This window comes from Neltuma alba, unplaced genomic scaffold (assembly GCF_004799145.2).
Source record: "Neltuma alba isolate B1F8T4 unplaced genomic scaffold, ASM479914v2 tig00011357_pilon, whole genome shotgun sequence".
NCBI classification, from domain to species: Eukaryota; Viridiplantae; Streptophyta; class Magnoliopsida; order Fabales; family Fabaceae; genus Neltuma; species Neltuma alba.
In genome coordinates this window covers 96,576-119,901 of record NW_021636054.1, presented here as the reverse complement: position 1 = coordinate 119,901, position 23,326 = coordinate 96,576, and the positions used below count along the sequence as shown (strand labels likewise).

At 31.1% G+C, this 23,326-nt stretch overlaps 2 protein-coding genes across 3 annotated transcripts; one reads left to right on the top strand and one right to left on the bottom strand.

The window, feature by feature from the left end:
* Positions 1-9,795: 9,795 nt before the first annotated feature.
* Positions 9,796-10,880, top strand: LOC114712389 (NDR1/HIN1-like protein 6). Its single transcript, XM_028896919.1, has one exon. The coding sequence runs from the start codon at positions 9,800-9,802 to the stop codon at positions 10,589-10,591; it is 792 nt and encodes a 263-aa protein (XP_028752752.1). The 5' UTR covers positions 9,796-9,799; the 3' UTR covers positions 10,592-10,880.
* Positions 10,881-15,852: 4,972 nt separating this feature from the next.
* LOC114712388 (nijmegen breakage syndrome 1 protein-like) lies at positions 15,853-22,731 on the bottom strand. 2 transcript variants are annotated; one of them, XM_028896916.1, is made up of 12 exons: positions 22,579-22,731; positions 22,014-22,067; positions 20,941-21,187; positions 20,697-20,779; positions 19,715-19,845; positions 19,157-19,203; positions 18,927-19,038; positions 18,709-18,795; positions 17,927-18,098; positions 16,363-16,835; positions 16,188-16,249; positions 15,853-16,066 (listed from the first exon to the last, which is right to left on the bottom strand). In XM_028896916.1, the coding sequence occupies exons 1-12, from the start codon at positions 22,613-22,615 to the stop codon at positions 15,913-15,915; spliced, it is 1,659 nt and encodes a 552-aa protein (XP_028752749.1). In that variant the 5' UTR covers positions 22,616-22,731; the 3' UTR covers positions 15,853-15,912. The 2 variants fall into 2 exon arrangements, with proteins under 2 accessions (XP_028752749.1, XP_028752751.1); XM_028896918.1 differs by having other exon boundaries at positions 18,927-19,035.
* Positions 22,732-23,326: the final 595 nt, after the last annotated feature.

Sequence of the window (23,326 nt, the reverse complement as noted above, 5' to 3'; positions counted from 1 at the left end):
CGTTTGGAATGACAATCCAAACCATACCAAATATCTATCGCGCATACGAAAGTGACTCGTTCGGTGCGTTTGTCTAAGGCTAGAAATTTTCAAGAAATATTGTTGAAAATTAAATTTAAGCATTTTTAAAAGGAAAATAGCAAATACGAACCCTAATATATGAAATTATGATTTGGGCCTCAATTTGAAAAATGACAAAAAAAAGACTGATCTATATTGTAAATATGAAATATTGGTGAAATATCTGAAATACCCTCAACAAATGATAAGTTGATTATGGAAAATGACAAATTCACTTTAGTGAATGACAATTTTCGTAGACCAAATCACAACTTGGCTGAGAATATGCTAAATGACAATTTGACTATAGGAAATAACAAGTTCACTTTAGCGAATAACAATTTCAGTAAACCAAAGACAACTTGGCTGAGAGGCATTTCAGATATTTCATCAAAGATTTCATATTTACAATATGGGACCCGTCTTTATTTGCTATTTTTAAATTGAGAGTCCTAAATCATAATTCACATACTGGAGGTCTTCATTTGCTTTTTTTTTCAAAATTAAAATATAAAATAAATATAAAATTTAAAAGCTTAAATTATAATTGGATCCCTTGTTCAACCGGCCAAGATGGGGTTAATGGTTCACCCGAGTCAACTTAGGATTAGGAGGGGCAATAGTAGAGCTAAAAGGCATATTTGTTGGAGGGGGTGTTTGGATTCAAACATAAGAATAGTGTCTAAAAAAAATAATTTTTAAAAGAATAGATTTTATGAAAAGAGTGATTTTGATAAAATGAGAGTGTTTAAATAGTTATTGTCAGAAATACTTTTTTAGATCTCAAATTATCAAAAAGTACATGAGTTAATACGATAATTACATAAAAAATATATTTTAATTTATATCTTCATTGAAGTAATAAATTTGCTCATAATTTTTTTGCCAATATAATTAACTAACTAATTGTTAGTATCTGTATATATATTATAAAATTAAAATTAAAAATTCTTTTGGAAAAAATGAATTTTTTGCTAACAGAAAAAAATTATTTTACCTTAAAAATTTAAAAATAAACACTAATTAAAACCAAAACAGTGAAGAGTGAAGCTTTTATCGAACGCAGTTAATTAGATAAGGTCATATTTTGATTTCAATCTAAAGGGCATTTTTGTCCAAATACCGTTGCTTCCTTCTGACACCCATAATAATTACTCCAACATCCAGTTTTTCAACCCAAAAACAAAATTTTTTGCTTTCTCCGAAATTATGGTTTAGGAGGCAGAAACATGGTTTTAATCTAATCTATAGTTTTGCCAAAATAAGAGTATTTAGATTTTTGGACTCAAACTATGATTTGGGATCCAAAAGTACTTTTTGAACAATTGTTAAACATCCTGTAACTTTTGACTAACCTTAACCCGCTATTTAGGCAACAATATTTACTTTTTCAAAAAATATATGTTTTTTAAATTTTGTCTTTATACAATATAAAAAACATAATCAAATGTTTTTCTCTTTAAATACTTGATTGAAATTATGAGTTTTTTTTTATTTTTTAGATAGAATATAACACATAATACCATAATTTTAATAATTAATAAAATTTTTAAAAAAAAAAACGTAGCCCACGGTTTTGCAGTCAAACAAGCAACAAATTGCAAGTCTAACAATATAGGTTAAAAAACTCATTTATTAGTAGTTTAGCTTTTAATTAATCCTAACTCGTCATTTTTAATAGATTGGCAGGTGACCCTAGTTCGACTTGGATCAAATTAGTATTGATTAAATAATATCATTTAATTAAAAACATTCATATCTGGTCATGAAAACTACCCAAACATGTCAATGGATTTCATAAGTACTTTTTTATACTCAAAAAATTATACGAGTTTCCACCGCTAAAACAATGTTAGATCTCGTCCATTTTACATTTATTCACCCATTCATCGATTTTGCAATACATGTCGCGGAAGATCTAATTAAGGGAGGATGAGAGTTTTCTTGCAGTTATAAATTCCAGAATTAGACAAAACGTAATACAAAATTGTTTAGTTATGTAAAAGATGCTATTGTCACTTGTTGTCATAGTTATTGAAAATGAATTATAGGTTTTTTCCAGATTTCATTTCCAATAAAATAAGTTGACAAAGATTATTCCTTTCCCATTGATTAAGCTATCTTGATAATGATATATAATTAAGAAACATGTTTCTAAATTGAGTTAAGATGTAAATTTGCCCAGGAAATTTTCACTTATGGAAGTTTTTTTTTTTAAAGGTTAAAGTGAAAATTTGCTTAGAAAGTTTTTGTTCAGGATTGCTAGGTGTCCGAAAATTTTCAAATTGTAGCAATGTTTGTTATTCATGTTAAATTTGATCATTAATTAACCAAATAAGTTACACTGGTAAACCCACATATAATTCACTTCATTTTTTTTTCCCAAGTTATCCATCTCATTCTTGATTCATAACCCTAACCCCATTTCTTCCACACAAAAACAACTCTTTCCACACTTCATTCACGGATCATAACCATAATAAGTAAATTATATATGTAGAGGGGAAGCTCGTGAGAGTTCTTAAAAAATGTAAACAATGGGGTCGATTATGGGAATAACATGGGCCTGGAAAGCAATGATTTTCCCAGCGTTATGCTAAGTGCCCACCTTGAAAAAAGTGAAATGGATGACAAGTGGTCTTATTAGCTCAGAATATTTGGCTAATGGTCAAATTAAACTTAATTTGCATAACAGTTAAGAGAATTTAAAATAATTTGTTTAAGAATTTGTATGGTATTTTCATGCACGATGTGTGATTAAAAAGATATTATATAAAATGAATTCTCTTTCGGTAAAAACTTTTAGGGCAAATTTTAAAATTTTTGGAATGAAATTGAAATATCAACATATAACATTGTTAAGATTTGGAATTTTCATGTGACATTGAATTAAAAAAATTCCAGATACCTAGTGCTCCTGAATAAAAACTTTCAGAGTAAATTTACATCTTAATCCAAAAAAAAGTGGATCTCACATGGACCTTTCAACTCAACATATTTGGTCAACTAACAGTCAAACTTAAATAACGACTAGGGCAACATTATTATGATTTAAAACTTCTGAGGTAATATTGAGCCAAAAAAATTCCTCTTACCTAATACTCTTAAACAAAAACTTCCGTAACAAATTTGTAACTAAACTCTTTTAAATTTCTATATATAAGGATAAGCAAGTTGCAGTCCACTTTTTTATTCTTCCAAGAGTGACTTGATCAAAGTTTCATATGCACAAAATGAATAAGAAAATTTTCATTTAATTTCCAAGATTATCAGGTCCTACGTGGAATGAGTGATATACAAGCATACATGTGTGAACAAAAATCACGTTACCAATAGTAGTTACATACGGTGATTGAATTGTAATCGAATTATTTCTATTCAGAATATGAAAAATTGAAAACTTCTAATTATGTGTTTGTAATTAAAATTTTAAAAATTATTTGTAGTTACTAGTTAGGCAGTAAATATACATAAAATAAATTTGAAAGAAGTTAATTAAACATCATAATTAAACTTTGATCTATGGGGAAAAAAATTTAAGCTCATACTTTTCATGGATGCTAAATTAATTAACTAATTCTAATAATGTTTATAAGTTGATAACTAGCCCATTTGATTTTTAGTTGATACTTAAATTTTAAAGCTTAGATAAAAATGTGTTCTTTTAAAAAATGGACAAATTAACACCGGTCGTTCTTATTACTAGAAAGCTTCCAAAAACCAACCTGAAGAGGATATTATGTTCAAATCAATCAATCAACTTGTTTTCCTTTCGTGTAGATTTAGTATATCAATTTTTCTTATTAAAATAAAGTAATGCCCTATTTTACCAAAAGACTAATAGATTTAATGCATCAAAGAATCTGTATTTTTAGATAGGTTCTAAATTCTAATTAAGGCCGTCCACTTTAAATTTAGCTTTGAATGAGACAAACTTAAAGCATAAAAAATCATTCTCCTACCAAAATCAAATAAAAAAGTTACCAATAATACTTAAAGTGATGGCATACATCTATCTAAACAAACGAATCATTGGCCAGTCTATATGTGGAACAACTTGCGGTATTAATTGGTATAACAAAATATGTATTGAAATTGGAAATTGATTCTTCTAAAGTACTATTTTAAAATCGTTTGTATTGAAAATTATTACTATAATGTAAGGTCCCTTTTTTTTTTTTTTAAGCTCAGTATATGTATTATTTATGGTTATTAATAGGGGATCCAGTTGACTAATTCAGATATTAATAAAGTTAAATAAGTTCCTTTAAAATACTCATTAGGTCCTTAAGATAATTATTGAGTTTATTTTAGTTCTAAATATAAGACTTATTTCTCATATTTATTAATTTTTTCTAAATTACTCCTATGATATTCCCCCATATAATCAGGCAGAAGAGGGAGAAAAGATATTAAGAAAGATTATTATGGTGTTTTAGAAAAAAAAACATGTCATTTTTTTATAATTAACTAACTTATATAACTTTCTTAATCTAATCAAATTAATTAAATAAATCTTATATTAAAAATCGCAAAAGTATCATATTTATAGTTTTTCTCTCAACTAAGTTGTTTGGCTTATAAATTGATATACAATCTAATGATACATATAAATATTTTAAAAAGATTAGGTAACATGATACCTCTGGTCTTTAATATAAAAACTAATTAGTGGTTGAATTTGGTCCTAAATATAAAACTTCAATCTAATCTGTCTTTAATTTTTCCTAAAATATCCCTATGTGTAAGGGGATTCTACTAAGGGATAATTCAAATCATCTAATGCATATGATTAAAGAAGATAATTTAGAGAGATCAAAAGAAATAACCAGTTTAGCTAATTTTATTAATATCTTTAAATGAGTTATATAATTCTTTTGTTAATGACCAGAGGTAGTACTTTATAATTAAGTATTTTTTTTCAGTTTCCTTAATTTTTCAAATTAGTCAGCCTGAGTGAAGTAGCTAGTATAATTAGGGGTGAGAACAGGCTAGGCCAGGCCAGGCTTTCCTCTTAACAGGCTAAGCCTGTCTTGTAACAAACCAGCCTGAGCCTGGCCTGTGGCCTGTTAAAGGCTTTCTTTTCAGCCTAAGCTTGGCCTATATAAAGGCCTGGCCTAGCCTGAAGCCTGTTAAAAAGCCTACATGTTTTTCAAAAACTATTAACAGGCTAAAAATAAGCTATATACACATAAATAAATTCAAAATTATCTAAAATACAACACAAAATCTAATATAATCTAATTAATCAACAATATAATACCAAATGAAACAAGGGAACAAGGTTCATCACAATTACAATAATTTGACCAAATAAAAGTATAGCCGTCCGTCCAGTTTCTTCTTGTTTTTTTTTTCCTGATCAGCGTAGTTGCTTCTTGTTTGAACACCTTGAAAAGAAGAAATGAAGTGTATAATATATTGACAATGATTCATAAACTAGCAATGAATCATAAAGCACATATTAGCAATTTAGCATATATCAGTTGAATGACTAAAAACATGCTTCCACCATCTAGGAAAATGAGTAAGAAACCTGATAAATCAAAAGTTAACAAAATATCCACAACACTAAAATTCCTAATTTTCTGTAGAAAAATTCTGATAAAATCTTGATCCAGTGGCACAATACAGGCTACTGTAGAATCTATAAACAAGGCACGCCTAAAAAAAAACAAGAAGAAAAACAATGAAAAATTATAAAACATAAGCACAGCACTGTATGATTAAAATTTTGATAAAATCTGTTACTCTCCATATATATTATACATATATTCATGGCGGTGACTTCAGATTTCTCCCAAGACTATATATATATATATATATGGGGGAATATACACAGGGGACCTTGTGTGTGTGTATTCATGTTAGATTTCTTCCATGAATATATATATAATCACATTCAGATTTCAGATTTCTGCCATGAATAATGAAATCATGTCACCAGTCAATTGCTTTTATTTATTAGAATACGATGGACGAGAGAAAGTAGTGTTCTAGTTATCAAAGTTTAGTTTGTAACAAAAAGCTTACCCATTGACGACGTACGAGCTAAATGAGGAGTGAAGAGGAGGAGAGATTAGGTCTAGAAATTGGGATAGTGTGCGAATGGCCGACCGTGGGAGCTCGGAGCTGGAGAGTGAACGACGGCAATGCTATGGCTTGTGAGGTCTGACCGTGTGAGTCGGAACTAGAGATTGTGAATGACGCTGGTGAGACTTGGAGAATGGAGAACAAAGTCGAGACTAGAGATGGAGAGCTCAACTGCTCGGGTGGCGGCTAGAATGAGCCAAGGAGTTAAAAGATAGATAAGAAAAACCTAACAGACTAGGGCAGAGTAAATGCATTGAGGTTTTTTTTTGGCGAACTTTGGGTTTAAAATCATAAATCTTGCACGACGCTTAACAAAAACAAGCGGCGAGGCAGCGGCAAGGTGACCACCATCTCACCTCCAGGTCGCGGGTTCTCAAGGCCTCTTTTTGACAAATCTAAACATAAATACAAAATATTACAGAGGCATAACAGGCTCAGGCCTATAGGTTTTTTATAAGGCCTGAGCCTGGCCTATTAAGCGAAATAGGCTCTTAAAGAAGTCTGAGCCTATGCCTATATTTTAACAGGCCTGGCCTGATCAGGCCAAAAACAGGCCAGGCCAGAAGCCCCTGATAGGCTGCTTGGCCTATTTTTACCCTTAAGTATAATATAACTCTGTCAATTTATCCAAAACTCTTGGCCTGACCAATGAAGAATTTGATTTATCCAAAACCCTTAGCGTGACCAATTAATATTATGGACTGGAGTCATGTGACTCTCCTTAGACAATTATCTTTGCTTGCACAGACGTACCTCAGGAATACATCCTTCTCTAACAAATCAAAGAGTGGAACTATAAGAGGCACTGGTAAAAAAAATTATACTACCTCATGTTCTTAATATAAGACATATTTAATTAATTTAAATATATTAAAGAAGTTACTAAATTACTTTAAAGTATTTTTGACTTATTGTTTTATCCAAATTAATTTGCCTAAAAGAGATTATGTTACATATGCGGTAATTAAGTAATTTAGTAACTTTCTTAATCTCTTCAACTTGATCAGTTGAGTCTTATATTAATGATTAGAGGTGGTATATAACCCAGAGAGAGCAAGAGAGCAGAGAAGAGGTGTTGGACGACTAATTAGGTTATTAATGGTTTTCCGAAGCAACTGAAAGCAACTTCACTATAATAATTCTGATGTCATGAGTGGATATAGAGATAGTTTCAGATATGACTTAGAGGATATTTAGGTTAAAACTAAAATGATTTTAGAGATAATTTTACAGTATTCGAAGAAAGTATGTAAGAAAACTTTATCTCAGCTTACATAAAAGCTTTTTTTTAAGTGCTTTTAGGAATTCTTAAAAGTCTCGTTGCATTTTCAAAGTTAGGAAAATGGCCTTGTTATTTCGGGCAAAAAAAACCAAGAGTCCTTAGAAAGCACTACTTCCTTATATGATTGCCATACGATAAAAATTATAATGATGTGATGAATACATAAGAAAGGACATTGGTAAATTAAAAAATTAACTAAAATAATTAAAGAATGATGAATGAATTACATTTTTTTTCCTTTTCCCCCCTCATGCTCATTGTAAATTAAAAAGAAAAAGTTTCAAAGAGGCTTAAGGTCAAGTCAAGATCAGTTAAATAATATTGAGATGGTGGTGTTTTCTTAAAGAATTATAAATGAATTAGTCTTTCCAAAACAGCAACGCGTAAAGTAAATAAAGCCAAGATTAGATCTAATCTGACTACCGAACACGTCATGCAAGAAGCTTCTAATAAACTTTTTTTTACTTAAATATTAATTATTATCAATAAAAATTACAGCCAAGGGCCCCTTTATAGTAGTAATGACGAGTTAACGGTAAAAATTTCTTTTTAATTTTAAGAAGTTTGTGTTATGATCATGCTAGAATAACTTTTCAGATCTCTCTGTAAGTAAAATAAGTCCAATTGTAATTTCAAATTTTTTTGAGTCGCTTTCTCATGCGATAAATTGTTTTAAAACATTTTGGCTAAATATATCAAAGGGCTAGAAAGCAACGTGAAACAACTTGAAGCTTTCGTGGCATGCGGCTGAAGCAGAAACAGGACAAGAACCTCACCTATGTCAAAAGAAAGAAACATCAGCGATAATACCCAAACATGGACTAATAGTTCCCGTTCTTAAAAAAAAAATTGGTTAAATAATTTGAATATATTAAAAAATTAGTTAAGTCAGTTGTTTATAATAAATTAAATATGTGTTATCTTTTTTAAAATACTCTTGTTAATTATGTGCATTGTTTAAAATTACCATGTAATGAAAGCAACTACTATAAGGACTACTTTAAGAAAAATAAATATATATAAAAGATCAAGTATATTGGAATTTTATATCTAAGACCAAATTAAAAGTCAAACTAGCTCTTATATTAAGGAACAGAGATGATATTTTTATTATGAGAATTTTTTTTTAATAATTTTCATTCAGTTATAACTTAATATTTAAATTTTTACTCAGCGCAATTTAATATTTATAGTTCTGATTCAGTTGAAACTGCTCATTGCAGTGTCATATAGTTTTAACTGATCCCTAAATTTCATAAAATATATAATTTTGTTATCTAAAATGTAAAGGCTAATATTTTAAATAGTTAAGACTAGAAAGATCAAGTGGCACCCAGTCAAAATTCAAAAAATGAGTTACGATCAAGTTAAAATTCAAAATATAAGGATAAAAACAGTTAATATCCTATTGTTGTTATTATTAGTATTAAGGAAGGTATGACCGTTGAGAGGCAGCTGCGTAAGGACGCAATTCGTGTTGAATTTATCGTACATGTGATTGGGAAGTCTTAAATATTACACTCACCACTGATAATGACTCTGCAAGTGCAAATCCCAATTTGTTCCACATCTAATATTTTGTAAATTCTTTGAAGATTTTAACATTATTCAATTAAGGCAGACATTTTTTAATTAATAATTTATCCAAAAATTTAGCTAATCATAAAATATAATGGTACTTACTGAATTAAGATTGGTTATCGTTGTTTTTTTTTTTGGAAAATTTTACAGTGTTTTATATAGTTTATTAAGAACAAAAATCAGTTGAGAGATTTATAGTTTATTTCGTGTAATAACACTTAGATTTAAATTAATTGATATAATATATTGAATATTAAATAATTAATTCATCCCGTTGTCAAATTAATGTTGTAGAACTAATTAATTCTACCAAAATTTTGCACTACTAATTCTTTTTCAAAAAATTACAAATCACATTATTAATTTCTTTATCATACTGTTGAAAAGCCTTATGGCAGTGTAAAAACAAAACCAAAAAAAAAAAGCTTGAGAGAAAGTACACATAAAAAACTACAATTTTATTCTTACAGGAAGCCACATGGCATTTAGTCCGAATTTCAGACGCGTTAATTTTTTTTTTAAAAATAAATAAATTCCCTTTCAAATTCACAAAGGAAGCTTCATATATAATTATGTAGTACGCCATTTCAACCATAATTATTTACGCAGAATCACACAAAGCCTTTGACCTGCTCAATGCATTCAGACTTCAGACGTTTCTTCCCAATAAGCCCAACTACTCCATTTCTTTATGCTTATAAGTAAACACAATCACCAGAAGAAGAAGAAGTTCATAGCTAGCTTCATCTCTCATCTTTTCCATCTTTCTTCAAACCTTCCGCCATGGCAGATCATAACAACCAGCAGAAGCGAATCCACCCACTCGCCGACGTTGAGGCACCACGATCACCTTCACCTACCCACCCTTTATTCCCCAGAAACACCTCCAAGTCCGACAACCCCAACGGCGACCACCACCGCTCTCCGTCGCAACCGATTCCCAGACGAACCTTCCCGGTGAGCCACTCAAAGCCACCAAAGAGAAAAAGAAGCTGCCTCTGCAGGCTTTTATGTTGGACCTTTTCTCTCCTCTTAATCCTCATAATCGCTGTCGGAATCACCGTCGGAGTCATCTACCTCATCTTCAGACCAAAGATGCCGAAATTCTCCGTTGACCAGTTACAAGTCGTCCAGTTCAACCTCTCCGGCAGCAACAGCCTCTCCGCCACGTTCGACGCTCGAATCACCGCCACGAACCCGAACAAGAGGATCGGAATATACTACGAAGGAGGCAGCAACATCGAGGCATGGTACGAGGAAACCAACCTGGCACGAGGATCGTTTCCGAAGTTCTACCAGGGACATCGGAATACGACGGCGCTCACTGTCATCATGACGGGGCAGACGGAGGATGCTTCTGGGTTGTTCAACAGGTTGCAGCAGCAGCAACAAGAGACAGGAAATATTCCTCTGAACTTGAAGGTGAAGCAACCTGTGAGAGTGAAGCTTGGGAAGTTGAAGCTGTTTAAGGTTAAGTTCAGAGTGAGGTGTAGGTTAGTGGTGGATAGTCTCACGGCTCAAAATGGTATTAGGATTCAGAATAGCAGCTGCAAGTTTCGTGGGATTAGGTTATGAATGAATATTATTTGATTCATTCCATTGATCATTGTATGCATTCATATGTATTAAGGCATCCTATACGAGGCATGGTCGGATGCTTGTGGGAGGGTAGCCCATTACTGGGTAGGATAGGTTTCATATACGTAGTTATTGATTATTGTTGTAGATTATTATTTTTTTGTGTAGTGATTGATTTTTTCCAAAATAAAAATGGAGACATTGATGTCGTTGTTTCACTCCATTAATGATGTTTTTAGGATTGTGTGGCTATGTTCTTCTGCAATATACATATACTTTACCAGGTCTTTGTTGTTCGTTACTCACAGCGACTATAATACAATTTGAACTACTCAAAATTTGATATGGTTGAATGGTTCGAATTTAAGATTTTTAATATATAATTTTTAAATGATAAATTTAAAGAAATGTTAGTTATAACATTATATTTATTTTAAATTCTGTGTCCATTTAAATTAAAACTTAATTAAAATATATAAAAAGTTTAAATTTAATCTGGACCATTCAAATCAATCTAAAGAGTCCAAAGTAAGATGAGTACTTCAAGCTTATTCTTGTGATGAGTATGGAATATGCTCCCTCGGCATTACGAAACATTATTTTTGTATTCATTTGTTACCCATTCTGACTTTCTTCAGACTTTACTCCTAGAATTTAGTTGGATTTTTCCAAAAAAATATGAATTGATTTAATGTAATGAAAATTAATTAATGAGGTTTTAGTTTTAATAGTTTCACCTGATTTTTAATTAAATTTATTATTGTAATAATTATGATACGCCTGAAATCATTGCCAAGTGACGGATTTTGTATTCGTATATTTATGCTCAAGTGTTTTCCCTAATAAAATTTGTCGGATTTTGGTGTCAGGAAATTATTCGAAGCAACCCAACATGAATAGTTCAAATTGTGATTGAAAATAATCCAGGCTTCAATGTGGAGGTTAGAAGGGGTGTCATATCTTAGAAATTGAATGGCACCATAGCAGATGATGTAATGGAAAAACCCAGCTCTAATACTCCTCCGGTCTTTAATGTATAATCTAATTAGAAAATTAATATTAATATTATATGTAAGATTTATTTTATATATTTATCAATTTTTTCTCAGATTAATCATGTTGATATTCCTGTAATAATAATCAATTAGGATAGTGAGGAAGAGAATTAAGAAAGATGCTTAAGGTCTTTTAAAAAATATATACCATATTAACTAATTTAACTAATATTCTTAATTTATTCAAATTAATTAATTAGATATTATCTTAAGTACCAGGGAAATGCCAATGAATGTGAAATAGGAAGGTAAAAAAAGAAAGATAAGAAAAAGGAAGGAAAGAGATAGAAAACGAGAGGGGGAAAGCCGAGGAGCTATTGATAGGGCCCTAAAATATTAAAATAACAATAAATCATAATTTCAAAATACTCATTCGATTCTTAATATAAGACCCATTTAACTAATTTGATTAAATTAAAGAAGTTAGGTAAATTAGTTAATTATAAGAAAAGTGACGTATTTTTCCTAAAACACCATAATCATCTTTCTTAATACCTAATCTCCCTCTTCTACTTGATTATGGTTGAGGGAGTATCTATAGGGGTAATTTAGAGAAAATTGATAAATATAAGAAATAGGTCTTATATTTAAGACCAAAACTAACTCAAGAATTAGGTTCTATATTAAGGATCGGAAGAGTATAAAAATAACGAAGATAATAAAGAAAATCTTAAGAAAATTCTATAGTAACCTAGATATCCAATTTTATTGAGATAATGCAAATACTAAAAGATAAATAAAAGCTAGAATGAGGGAGATATTATTATATCAAATGACTTTATTATTTTCTCAAAACAAATATGATTTTTATTCACATCTAATGAAAAAAATTCAGTGAGTTATTCAAAAGATGCCTTCATTCAAATAATCTAGGGTCCGTTTGGATCAGCGATTGGAAAAGTAGCTTATTGAAAAAGTAGTTTATAGAGAAGTAAAATTGGATAAAAGCTAAATTGGATAAGCTGAATTGTGTTTGGATTAGAGTTCAGAAAAGCTAGATTACAAAAGTGAGATTGGTAAAAGATTGTTTGGATTGCGATTGAGTAAAAGTAACTTTGGTTGTAAAATGACCAAAATAGATATGAGTTTTAATAAATAATGAAACATGATTAAAAAAATAATTTCACATAATACAATGAAATTAAAATAATTTAATATGAAGAAGTCATAAAAACTATTTTAAATATAAAGTGAAACATGAAAAAATAAAAGTATATTTTTAGGAGCATATTTAAAAATAAAAATATATTTCTAACTTATTCATTGCTTTCAACTAATTTTAACTAATTTTTTATTATCTACAAATTAGTTATTTGAGGCTTATAATAAGAACCAAAAGAGGTAATAAATTTCTTAACTTTTTCTCTCTCCATATTTCAAAAGCTATAAGCCATAAGCTATAAGTCATAAGCTGTTAATTTTAGCTTATAGCTTACTGTAGCTTTTCAGACAAAAACCCGATTGCAGAAAAGCTGATCCAAACAGACCCATTATGTCAATCGAGCTTATAAAGCTTATAAGCTACTTATAAGCTCAAAATAAGTGATGCCAAACAGGCACCTAATCATGGACCTAGTAGCTTATAAGTCAAAAACTAAATTCTATGATATTGAACTTCAACTCCTCCCCCCCAAAAAAAATCAAGTTCTTTAGTTAAAAAAAAAAAGCTTATAATTCTCTGTATAAAATTTTATTTTTATTTATACATTTTATAAAGTATTTTTCAGTCATCTAATCCTAACATCTTCAGTTTCATTAACCAAAATAAAATTACTATCATTAAAATTTTAAATGTTGATAAAACATTTTCAAATATTGACATATCAAGTTTAAATTTTTAAGATAACAATAATCGGCACAAAAGATCATTATTTAATGTTAACAATATTTGGGTTAGAAGATTAAAAAAATACTTTATATTTGGGTTAGAAGACTAAAAGATATTTTATAAAATTAAGGCATCAAACTAAAATCTAAAAATTAAAGCTACAGTTTTGCCTTTTGTTTATAAAGTTCAAAAAGGTGTAGCTTGGCTTAGGGGTGGATAGTCTTATTACTACTCAAAACTACATTAGGATTTACTGTAGTGACTAGCTTTTTGGAATTAGCTTGTGAATCGATAATATTGATTCCATTGATTAGTACTCACACATAGTCATTATTGATCATTGATTATTGTAGTATATAATATATATATATATATATATATATTTGATGTTTTTTTTTGCTTCAATTTTTGTGTTTGCAATTGAGTCTTTCATCAATAAAACATGTAAATTTAGAGGGTTTTTGGCACACTTAAAAAAAAAAAACACTTTTAAGCCTCAAACCATAGTTTGACTTGAAAACCAAGGTTTCAGCTTGAGAAACTAAGATTTCAGAAGAAGTGAAAATTTTTTGCTTTTCAATTGCTGTTAGGGCAAAGTAGAGAGAGAAAATGTGGTCAATACGCATGATGTTATTGTTTTCCTTCTCTATAACAACAATATTCTAACGCCCATGAAGAAAAAGGGGGGAAGGTTCGATGAAAGTATTTATGATACTCAGGGTTTATAATTTTGATATGAAATTACCAATTTTTTTAAATATATTTAATTTTATATTATATAAACACTAATTATCCATTAATTATACAACTAATAAATTGCTCTTACGTATGTTTATTTAATTTTTTAAAAAGTATTATGGGATTTCATATTAAAACCTTTAAGGTAAGATAATCATTTTTCTAAAAACATATTTAATTTTATATTTTATAAATATATACACATACTAAATTTAGTTAATTATATTTTTTATATATGATTTATTATGTTGGCAAAAAATATATTATTTGCAAATTTATTATTTTAGACAAAATATAAATTAAAATATATCTTTTATGTAATTATCATATTAACTTATGTTTAGTAATCTGTACATGAAAAAAGTGTTTTTGATAACAATAATTTAAACGCTCTTACTTTATTAAAATTACTTTTTTCACAAAAACTATTTTTTCAAAATCTATTATCAAAATAACTTTTTTTTTAAGAAGCTATTCTCTAAATTATGAGTTGGTTTTATTTAAACATCTTTTTAGATGTGGTGGTATTTTTCATCTCCATCAATAATTCCTTTTTGTTTTTTTGACCTTGATCAATAATTCCTTTTGAGACTATATAGTTCTGTTCTTTGACCATTTGTACGTTATTGGTGTGACGGAATATTGTTGTCTTGTTTGTTCAGTATGTTATAGTTTTCCACCAATAATGATTTTTGACCAGCAGTTTCCCGCTAATAATTTAAACAACCTGTGAAAGCGTGAGATAATTTTTAAAATAAGCAATTGGCAAGATAGCGATAATTAATCTACAAAGTTAAAGTGGCACCAGTTAATTTGCTTTGGTTTGATTTTTTTTTTTTATTGAAAAAATTAGAGGGAGTTGAAAATAGGCTGCCATAACCAGAGCATACTTTTGATACTAACATACCTCCTGTTCTAGTTATAAAAGTTAATTGACTAATTTGAGAAGATTAAGAAAAGAAGTTAAGTTAGTTATTTATAATAAATATGTATTGTCTTTCCTAAAATATCCTTACCAATCAAGTGTATTGGCTAAAACTACCATCGTTAGAAAGACTATTTTAGAAAAAAAAATATATGAGAGACAAAACGGATTGGGATCTTATATTTAGAATCAAAATAAAATTCAAATAAAATATCATATTAAGGACCGGAGGTAGTATTACATACTAACAAGATACTTAATTTAAACCTATGACCTTATTAGTTACCATCTCAAGTTTTTAATATAAAATTTAGTTGATCGAAGATAGTATTATTTTATTTTAAGACTTATAATTATAATAGGAAAAAGGGCTCTAGTTTATTTAGAATTTACTTACCCCATAATGCGATTATAGTCTTTAAACTCAACCAACCCATGACGAAATAGACACGAACCAGTGTTAATGCTACTTGAGATTTTTGTTTTCTTTGAATTTGTGTTTATGTTGTTTTTTCCTCAAAGGTAGATGGGGATTGAAATCCGGACTCTTTTCAGTGTCTGTGTAATTCAACCCCACTGCATCATCCTTGATAAATAAAGCTTCAATTAGAAACAATCCACAATTCTTCGAATTAATTAATTAATTACTCAAATATATAACACATTACTTTAGAATTTGTTACTACAGAATGAAAGTATACTTTCTGGTCAATACATTATTAGACAAACACAAAAGCATATTATAATTCAGACGAATTAAATATGGCTGCCTTCATGAAATAAGAATGCTTCGAAGAGAACCAGCTGTGCCTCGCTTTCTCGCCTTCTCATTATTAAACAAGTCTTCCGCAATAGCTTCCATTTTCTTTCTCTTTTTCTCTTCCTTTATAGACTTGTTAATCTCATCATTTTCATAGTCAGAGTCCCTGAAGATAAGAGAAATTGACAAACACATATCAGAGAATGAAATGTAATGTCCAGATCAAATCGTGCTTAATATAACACGCATACAGTCACACAAACAGCAGGTTTCATATTTGTTCTTACTTGTATGGATACTTTGCGAATGGAACAAGATTGGTGAAACTATTCCCTGATCCTGAATGTACCTGCAATTCCATGACAAAATAAAACCAGACAAGTTAGGATGTGTCCAAGGGTATGTAATCATAAAACTGGACAAGCTCCTTATAAGCATAGAATAAGGATTTCAAAACCAAACCTTTCTAAAACGTTTAAAATTTGGAAGACTGCTGTTTGATGCAGCATTTGTGCCGGAAGATGAATCTATATCCCGGACAATTAAATCTTGGCTGTAAATAATATCTGAATTTCTACTTTCATAATCATCAACCTCGTCTTTCTTCACTCTTACACCAGCACCACCTTCCCTGGCAGATTGCGGATCCAACCTGGAAGAAGCGTCATGCAAAGCTGATTCTCTATTTTCATGTTTTCCGTCACCTTTTTCCGCCAATCTGGCAGAAACTCCATCCAAGGATGTCTCCCTTCTCTCAGAGTTCATATTACTAAATCTGGCAGGAGCAACATCCAATGATATGTCAGCTTTTTCATATTTTATATCATCTCCTTTACACAGTGTCTCCCTCGCATGGGATAATGTGGCAGCTTCATCTTCAGTATCGGAATCTGCTACTATTGTCTCATCCGTAGAGCATGAAGATGAAACAAGTACTGCACAATACAGGTTCAGCTTGTTCAGTACCTCAGTACATTTTTTACCTTCCACGAAAATTTTCATTGATAAGAAGAGGAAATAAATGTTATCAAAGAAATAACACGTTTTCTATTCAACCGTATGCTCAGAACCCAACTGTGTGATATGTAAATATAATGAACGAGAGAAGTTAGCTAGGAGTTAGTAGGGGGTAAGCAGGAGAGATTACCCTACGCAGCTAAGGGCTACAAATAAGTGGCTTAGGACTAATTGTAAACAGGAATGATAATGAATTGAGTTACTCTCCCTCTCGTCTATCTATCTATCTCAATTTCCCTCTGTTTCTTTCTCTTTCTCCCTCTTTCTCCCTCTTTCCTACTTCTTCTAGACATCACCGTGCTGTTGATTAAAGTAATGTATTCCCTAAACCATGTCGATATTTCCAATTGCCATTTGTAAGCACTATTTGCTATTCATTGCAAATGGAGGATATGCCACGCTTGACCAATTCATTAAGCCAATACGTGTCACTTGATATAGAATACACTTTGTCCATTCAAACTCAAATACACTTTGTCCATTCAAATTCAAAAAGTTTCAACAATAATGGAATACCATTTCACGAAGAGTTGGCAAAGTGGGATAACTGTTATCGTTGCAGTAATGTGATGGGATCCAAAGTAGATAGAGATACAAGGAAAGGCTTTATAAAATATGAAATCAGGGTCTAATCTCAAAAATTAATAAAAATGAAGGAAATTTTTTATTAGAATATGAGCAAGGATCTTAAACAACTACTAATGCCAAAGAAGGATCACCCAAATTAAATGAATCTCAAAATCTGTCCTGCCTATCCCTACTAGCCATTGTCTTCTTCAAAATATAAATATGGGCATTTAAATGAATCAGAAAATAATGGATTAGATCCTATCCAACTTCGACTCAAGTACAAGAATTTAGGTTGATGGGGTTTATCGATAATTTGCAAGCAAGTATTCTAAGCAGTCAACCGAATTACCAATAAATGAGCTAGGATTCAGGTCATTTATCACAGAGGAAAGAAGAAAAAAAAGGAACAAATATTACTTGAGACGGTAACAATATTTACCACAGGGTGAGATCAATATAGACTGATCTAACTGTCCACTTAAAGCAGCACATGTTATGTCCATCTCATTCACTCTAGATAAGGAACTTTGTTTATTGAAGCGGTCAGACTTGCTTGCTGGTCCTCCTGGGATGATGCAAACTACACGATTATCTTCCCCATAATCTAATCCCTTCAGAAATTAAATGAGGATTAGTAGTAATAATGAACAGGGAAGGTATTAAAAAACAAAAAAAAGAAAACAGGAAGAACCAAGCAATTTCCCAGATACTATGATAGAACAGATGAAAGTAGAGGAACTTAAAAACAATGAATTACAGAAGTAATTCACAATGGAGTTTGCTTTCATACGAACTACCAATAGTAGCAATTTCCATAAGAAGATTTTTTTTCCCATGAAAAAAACAGAGATTAGCATTTAAAAAGAAATCGCAGGATGACACTTAAATTAGACAGAGGAATGAGAGTCTAAATTACGCATATCACACAGATGATCATACATCACCTGAATGATGCTTAAAAGTTGATCCCTGAATATGTTAAAAACAGAGGCATCTCCAGAAAGGTTTATTTCTACAGCATACCTCACTCCACAAGGAATAGTATGAACATAAACAATTTAAGTTAGGCAAACATAAAATGGTGTTGCAAATTTAAATTAAAAAAAAAAAAAAAACATAATACGGGTCAACCACTAACCATTTTGTGTCACTTTTCCAAATGAAATATTTACCTCAATACAAAGAAAGTTCGCTAATTACGGAGTGCAATGACATTCTTACTTGGCTATCCGTACAGAATTCTTCAAAAGAAGCAATTTTTGCACCAGCCACTTCCAGTAAAGATTTTAACTTGGCTCCAAATTTATACTGTAAGCAGGGAGGAAAAGGAGAAAATATATTCAGTATACATTTCTAGGTTTTCTCAGATTAAAATACAATATATTCAATATAGCAATTCAAATATTACAGAAGATTAAAAAAAAAAAAAAAAATAATACCAAATGAACTGATTCCAACAAAAATGTATATCCCTTTAAGCAGTGTTCACGAGCTTTAGGGTCAACAACTCTGACAGATGCTCCTTCCACTGACACTGTTGGAACGTAGCTGCTTAAGGAGGCAGAAAAGGGGAAGAGGGAAAAAAAATATCATTTGTAAGCTTAATTGCTGCTAATGTCATGGAATATATAGCTAATTTAGGCAAAAGCCACAAAAAATTAACACTCACGAATTACAGGTAGGAATTTCAGTGCTGATGTTCTTTTCTGCAACAACCTACACATGGAACAGATGGTCATGCCACAACTTGAATCATATGAATTATGAATTTCCTCTTTGTTCTGGACATAAATCATCAAATTAAACCTCACATTTGTAGACTGTATATTACATAAAATAGGTATGCTCATTTCCCCTCTTTTTGGCATATACCTCAAGGCCAAAGCCTGGTAAATGCCTCACAACAGAAGTGAAAGACACTGTAGTAAGCCTTCATTATCAACTATTATTTATATGCACTCACTATTTCTATCCTGATTAACGCGTTCCCAGGCAGAAAATTGCTAGTTCTTCAAAGGTCACACAAGTTTTGACTCAAGACTATATCTACCTTAACCACTAATTGCCAGTAACAATATGTACGCAACAGACTATTACGTCCTCAACCTAATAAATTTAACAAGTATCTGCATAAAGACAACTGATCATTTGACAGTAAAGAGTGAGTAGCAAAATGAATACCCAAGACAAATGTCAAATAACGTAGCATATTTAAATGCTTCAATACCTCAACCCAAGTTTTGAGAAGCAAAGGTTTCCTGGCCACAACAGCGTTGACAAGATCATCTTTCAAAGGCATGTTCTGATCCACCAGCACATGAGTGCACTCTTGTCCTATTGCATTTGTAATGCGACCACCTATTATGAACATAAAAGTTGGCCAGTGTTCACTATAATGAAAGATCACAGTATTTAAAAAGGTTAAGATACTCTAAAGACCCGAGGCTGATGCTGCACCAAAGATATGTTCCCATTTTAAATCTGTTTAATATATTTTAAAACTTATGACCGAAAAAATTAAGAACTTTAAAGACCATTCTGCATTTCTGCTCGATCAACAAGTGTCTATTTGGCTGTTCTATTCAAAATAATTCTTTTTTCTGGGAAAAAAATCTTCCACAATAACTCTGATGCTTGTTTGCCCTCAACCAAAATACATGGATTTAGAACCTACTTTTTATATTGTGGAAGAGAAGTAGCTATTTGGAGCTTCTACTAAAAATGGAAACAGAAAGCAGAAGGAAAATTTAAATAGCAGCTATTCATAAACTGCCTTTTCACAATTGACTATTTTGATAGCAAAATTTTTACACCAAGGTGCCACGAGCTCTACATTTAGAAGACAAGCAGAGTGGATATAGGTGTCATATGAAAATGCCATATTTTAGAAGTTATCATTATCAAAGACATGCACAAACTCTATTTTCTCTGTTTTTTTTTCTAGCTATAATGCAAACTCTATTTTCTTTACAGCATATTTATAAGTTTCTTCCAATATCAGTAATTAGTCGCACTGCTAGAGACCAACAAACCATAAGTAATGGGTAGAATCAACATGAATCAATGCTTACGGGACTAACAAGTTGGATTATGATATTTCAATCTGTAAGGAACTAGGAACTTCAGGTGCTAAATCAGTTTTCAAAGAATGCATACAAACAGAACAATAAGAAGAACTGAACAGCCTCTAAAAGGTTTTCCTCACTGACCAAATGATGAAAGTCTCTCTTCTAGAGATTGATCTGCTTTATCCAACGAACAGATGAAGAAAACTAGCGGGACATGGGAAAACCTGTTAAGTTTTATGTAAAATGTGTTAAAGCAGGATTCAGCTGTGAATTTTATGAGCTAAGAACTACATCACAATAAAATGCATTTGGAACCATAAGATCGGGGAGAAAAAGTGAGCACAAGTAATAAAGGACAGCCATAGTAGGAAGTCCATTCACATACCTGTAGGTTGCACTACCAGTTCCAAAAGATATAAGATCACAATCCTCTAGTGTTGCTTCTTTATTTGGAAGCTCATGAACTTTTCTCTTGGGCCCCGCATTCTTGCTAATAAATGTTCCATATTTAGAGCAATCTCTAATTAGTACTCTGGATGATAAGCAAGAGGGCTCATTAGTCATTGCCTGAACGACAATTTCAGCGTGAACCCGTGAAACCCCTTTATCTTTGGTGATGATCACATCACAATCTGTAAGTGGCAACTAACAAGTTATCAGTATATGATCCATGAAGTCCAGAAAAATTGTAATGAATTTATGATTATTCAATAAAAATTTTCAGACACAGGAACACAGAAAGCAGCCAAATGTGATAACCAAACATTTCTAAAATGGCAACTTAACATAAGATCAAGAACTCCAGACTCTCCCTTCTCCTCCATAAAATGGCAATAAATTTCAACATGCTTTGTTCTAGCATAATGAATTAAGTTTTTTTTTGCAATGCTCACGTAGCAGCCAAATTATCACATAGTACCATAATAGGATCTTGACAAGGTATCCTGAATTCAGAAAGCAGGCATGACTAATTGACCTAAATGACTCACTGTCACCTGAATGGCACAGATGTGGAGCATGAAGTATAAGTTCAACTTAGTGAAAGACCTGAATGTAATTCTGGAAAGAATAAGCTCCCATCAACAATGTAGAACAACAGTCCTACCAAGGATTTTCCTCCATTGCAAATAACTTCAGAAGCATACAACAACACAGTTCTTAATTCTTTTTCATAAAATGAAGAGATAAAATATATAAAGAAAGCGCCATTTTAGGCCAACTTGGTGATACACATTGGATCATACTAGTCCAGTTTGTACCCTTGGGAGTTTTGTTAGGTCTTTCATTTTCAAGTTTAGGAGCGTTTTTCTTTTTCTTTTGCCTTTTTTGTGGTATCTATGTTTCACAGTATGCAGCATGTATGCATCATCAGTAAGGTAGACCTTTCACTGCAAGAAGGTAACATAATTAAGACCAATAAATACCTGTACAGCAAAAGAATTAGTAGGAATACCGTACCTTTTCGCCCCACTTTGTAGCTTCCACATCTAAAAATGTAGTACTTATCTTCACCTGTCAATATATCATAACATATAAAAGTGATAGAAAGATGCAATATTCATTAGTAGTGCAACTCACCAAAGACTCTGTATGATTAAAAAAGAAAATGCCTAATTAAAATAATGCCAGGTAGAAGACTTGTAACAAACAATAGCTACATAATAATATGAAAATAAATGGAACATGAATAAAATCTGTTTACTGAAATCAGACATTTAAAATCCAAGACATAAAGCTCAGTGTGTGTTTAATCACAAGATTTTTGAAATCTTCTCTGTAGCCATAAATGGGTCAACCGCAAAGAAAATAAAAGATTTAATCCCCTCAAGGGTTTAGTTTCCGTTTCATCCAAACTTGTGTGGACAGTATCAAGACGAAAACTTTGCCATATTTTTTAACCAATAAGATCAACTCTGAATTAGAGCTTGCAAATAGTAAAGTTCGTAGTAACCGTAACTGTCAGTATCTATCCACCCATACCCAACATTTCAACAAGAACATAGAAACAGGAAAAGAAACTTACCTGAAAGAGGGTCGACGGGGGAGAGACCCCACACCATTTTGCTTCCACGTTTCTCCTTCGTTAATTCTTAGCAAACTCCCGCGGAGCCTGGCTGGCTGTTTGGCAGAAGCGAGGAAGAGAAGCACGACGCTAATCAAGCAACGACATGCCGTTTGTCTATCACCCAAACGGCAGTGGATTCTAAAAACACAGCATGCTTCACTGTTGGATACCTTCAAAATCAATTTTGTTGACCAATTATAGGACTCTTAAGCATGATTTAACATATAACCAACTCCCATAAGTGTGTTTGGATTAGAAATGGGTAAAGTAGAGTTTATAATAATCTTGATTTTATAAGCATAATTTTGGCAAAATTTATTTAAGTAAAATAGGGTGTTTGGATAAATTTTTAAGCATGTATGATTGAAAAGCAAGTAGTAATAACTTCTAATTTTGGTTTTATAGTTAACTCTGACATATACCGGAGTATTTGATAGTTTACAAAAGAATCATAGTTAACTCTAAGTTCAAAATTAGAAATTTGGCATGTATAAAAAATATTTGAATATTTTAAAAAATGGTTTTACCATATTTTTAATTCTATTTTTCAATTATATTAAAAATCAATTTTGTAAATCAAGTAAACCTAAATTCTGTTTTTGGACTCAAATCCAAGCATGCTTTACATTGTTTGAATTGATTAGAAAAGAGGAAAGGGAGGGGAGGAGTTCTAGGAACTAAGGATGTACATGAGGCCCACATGCCC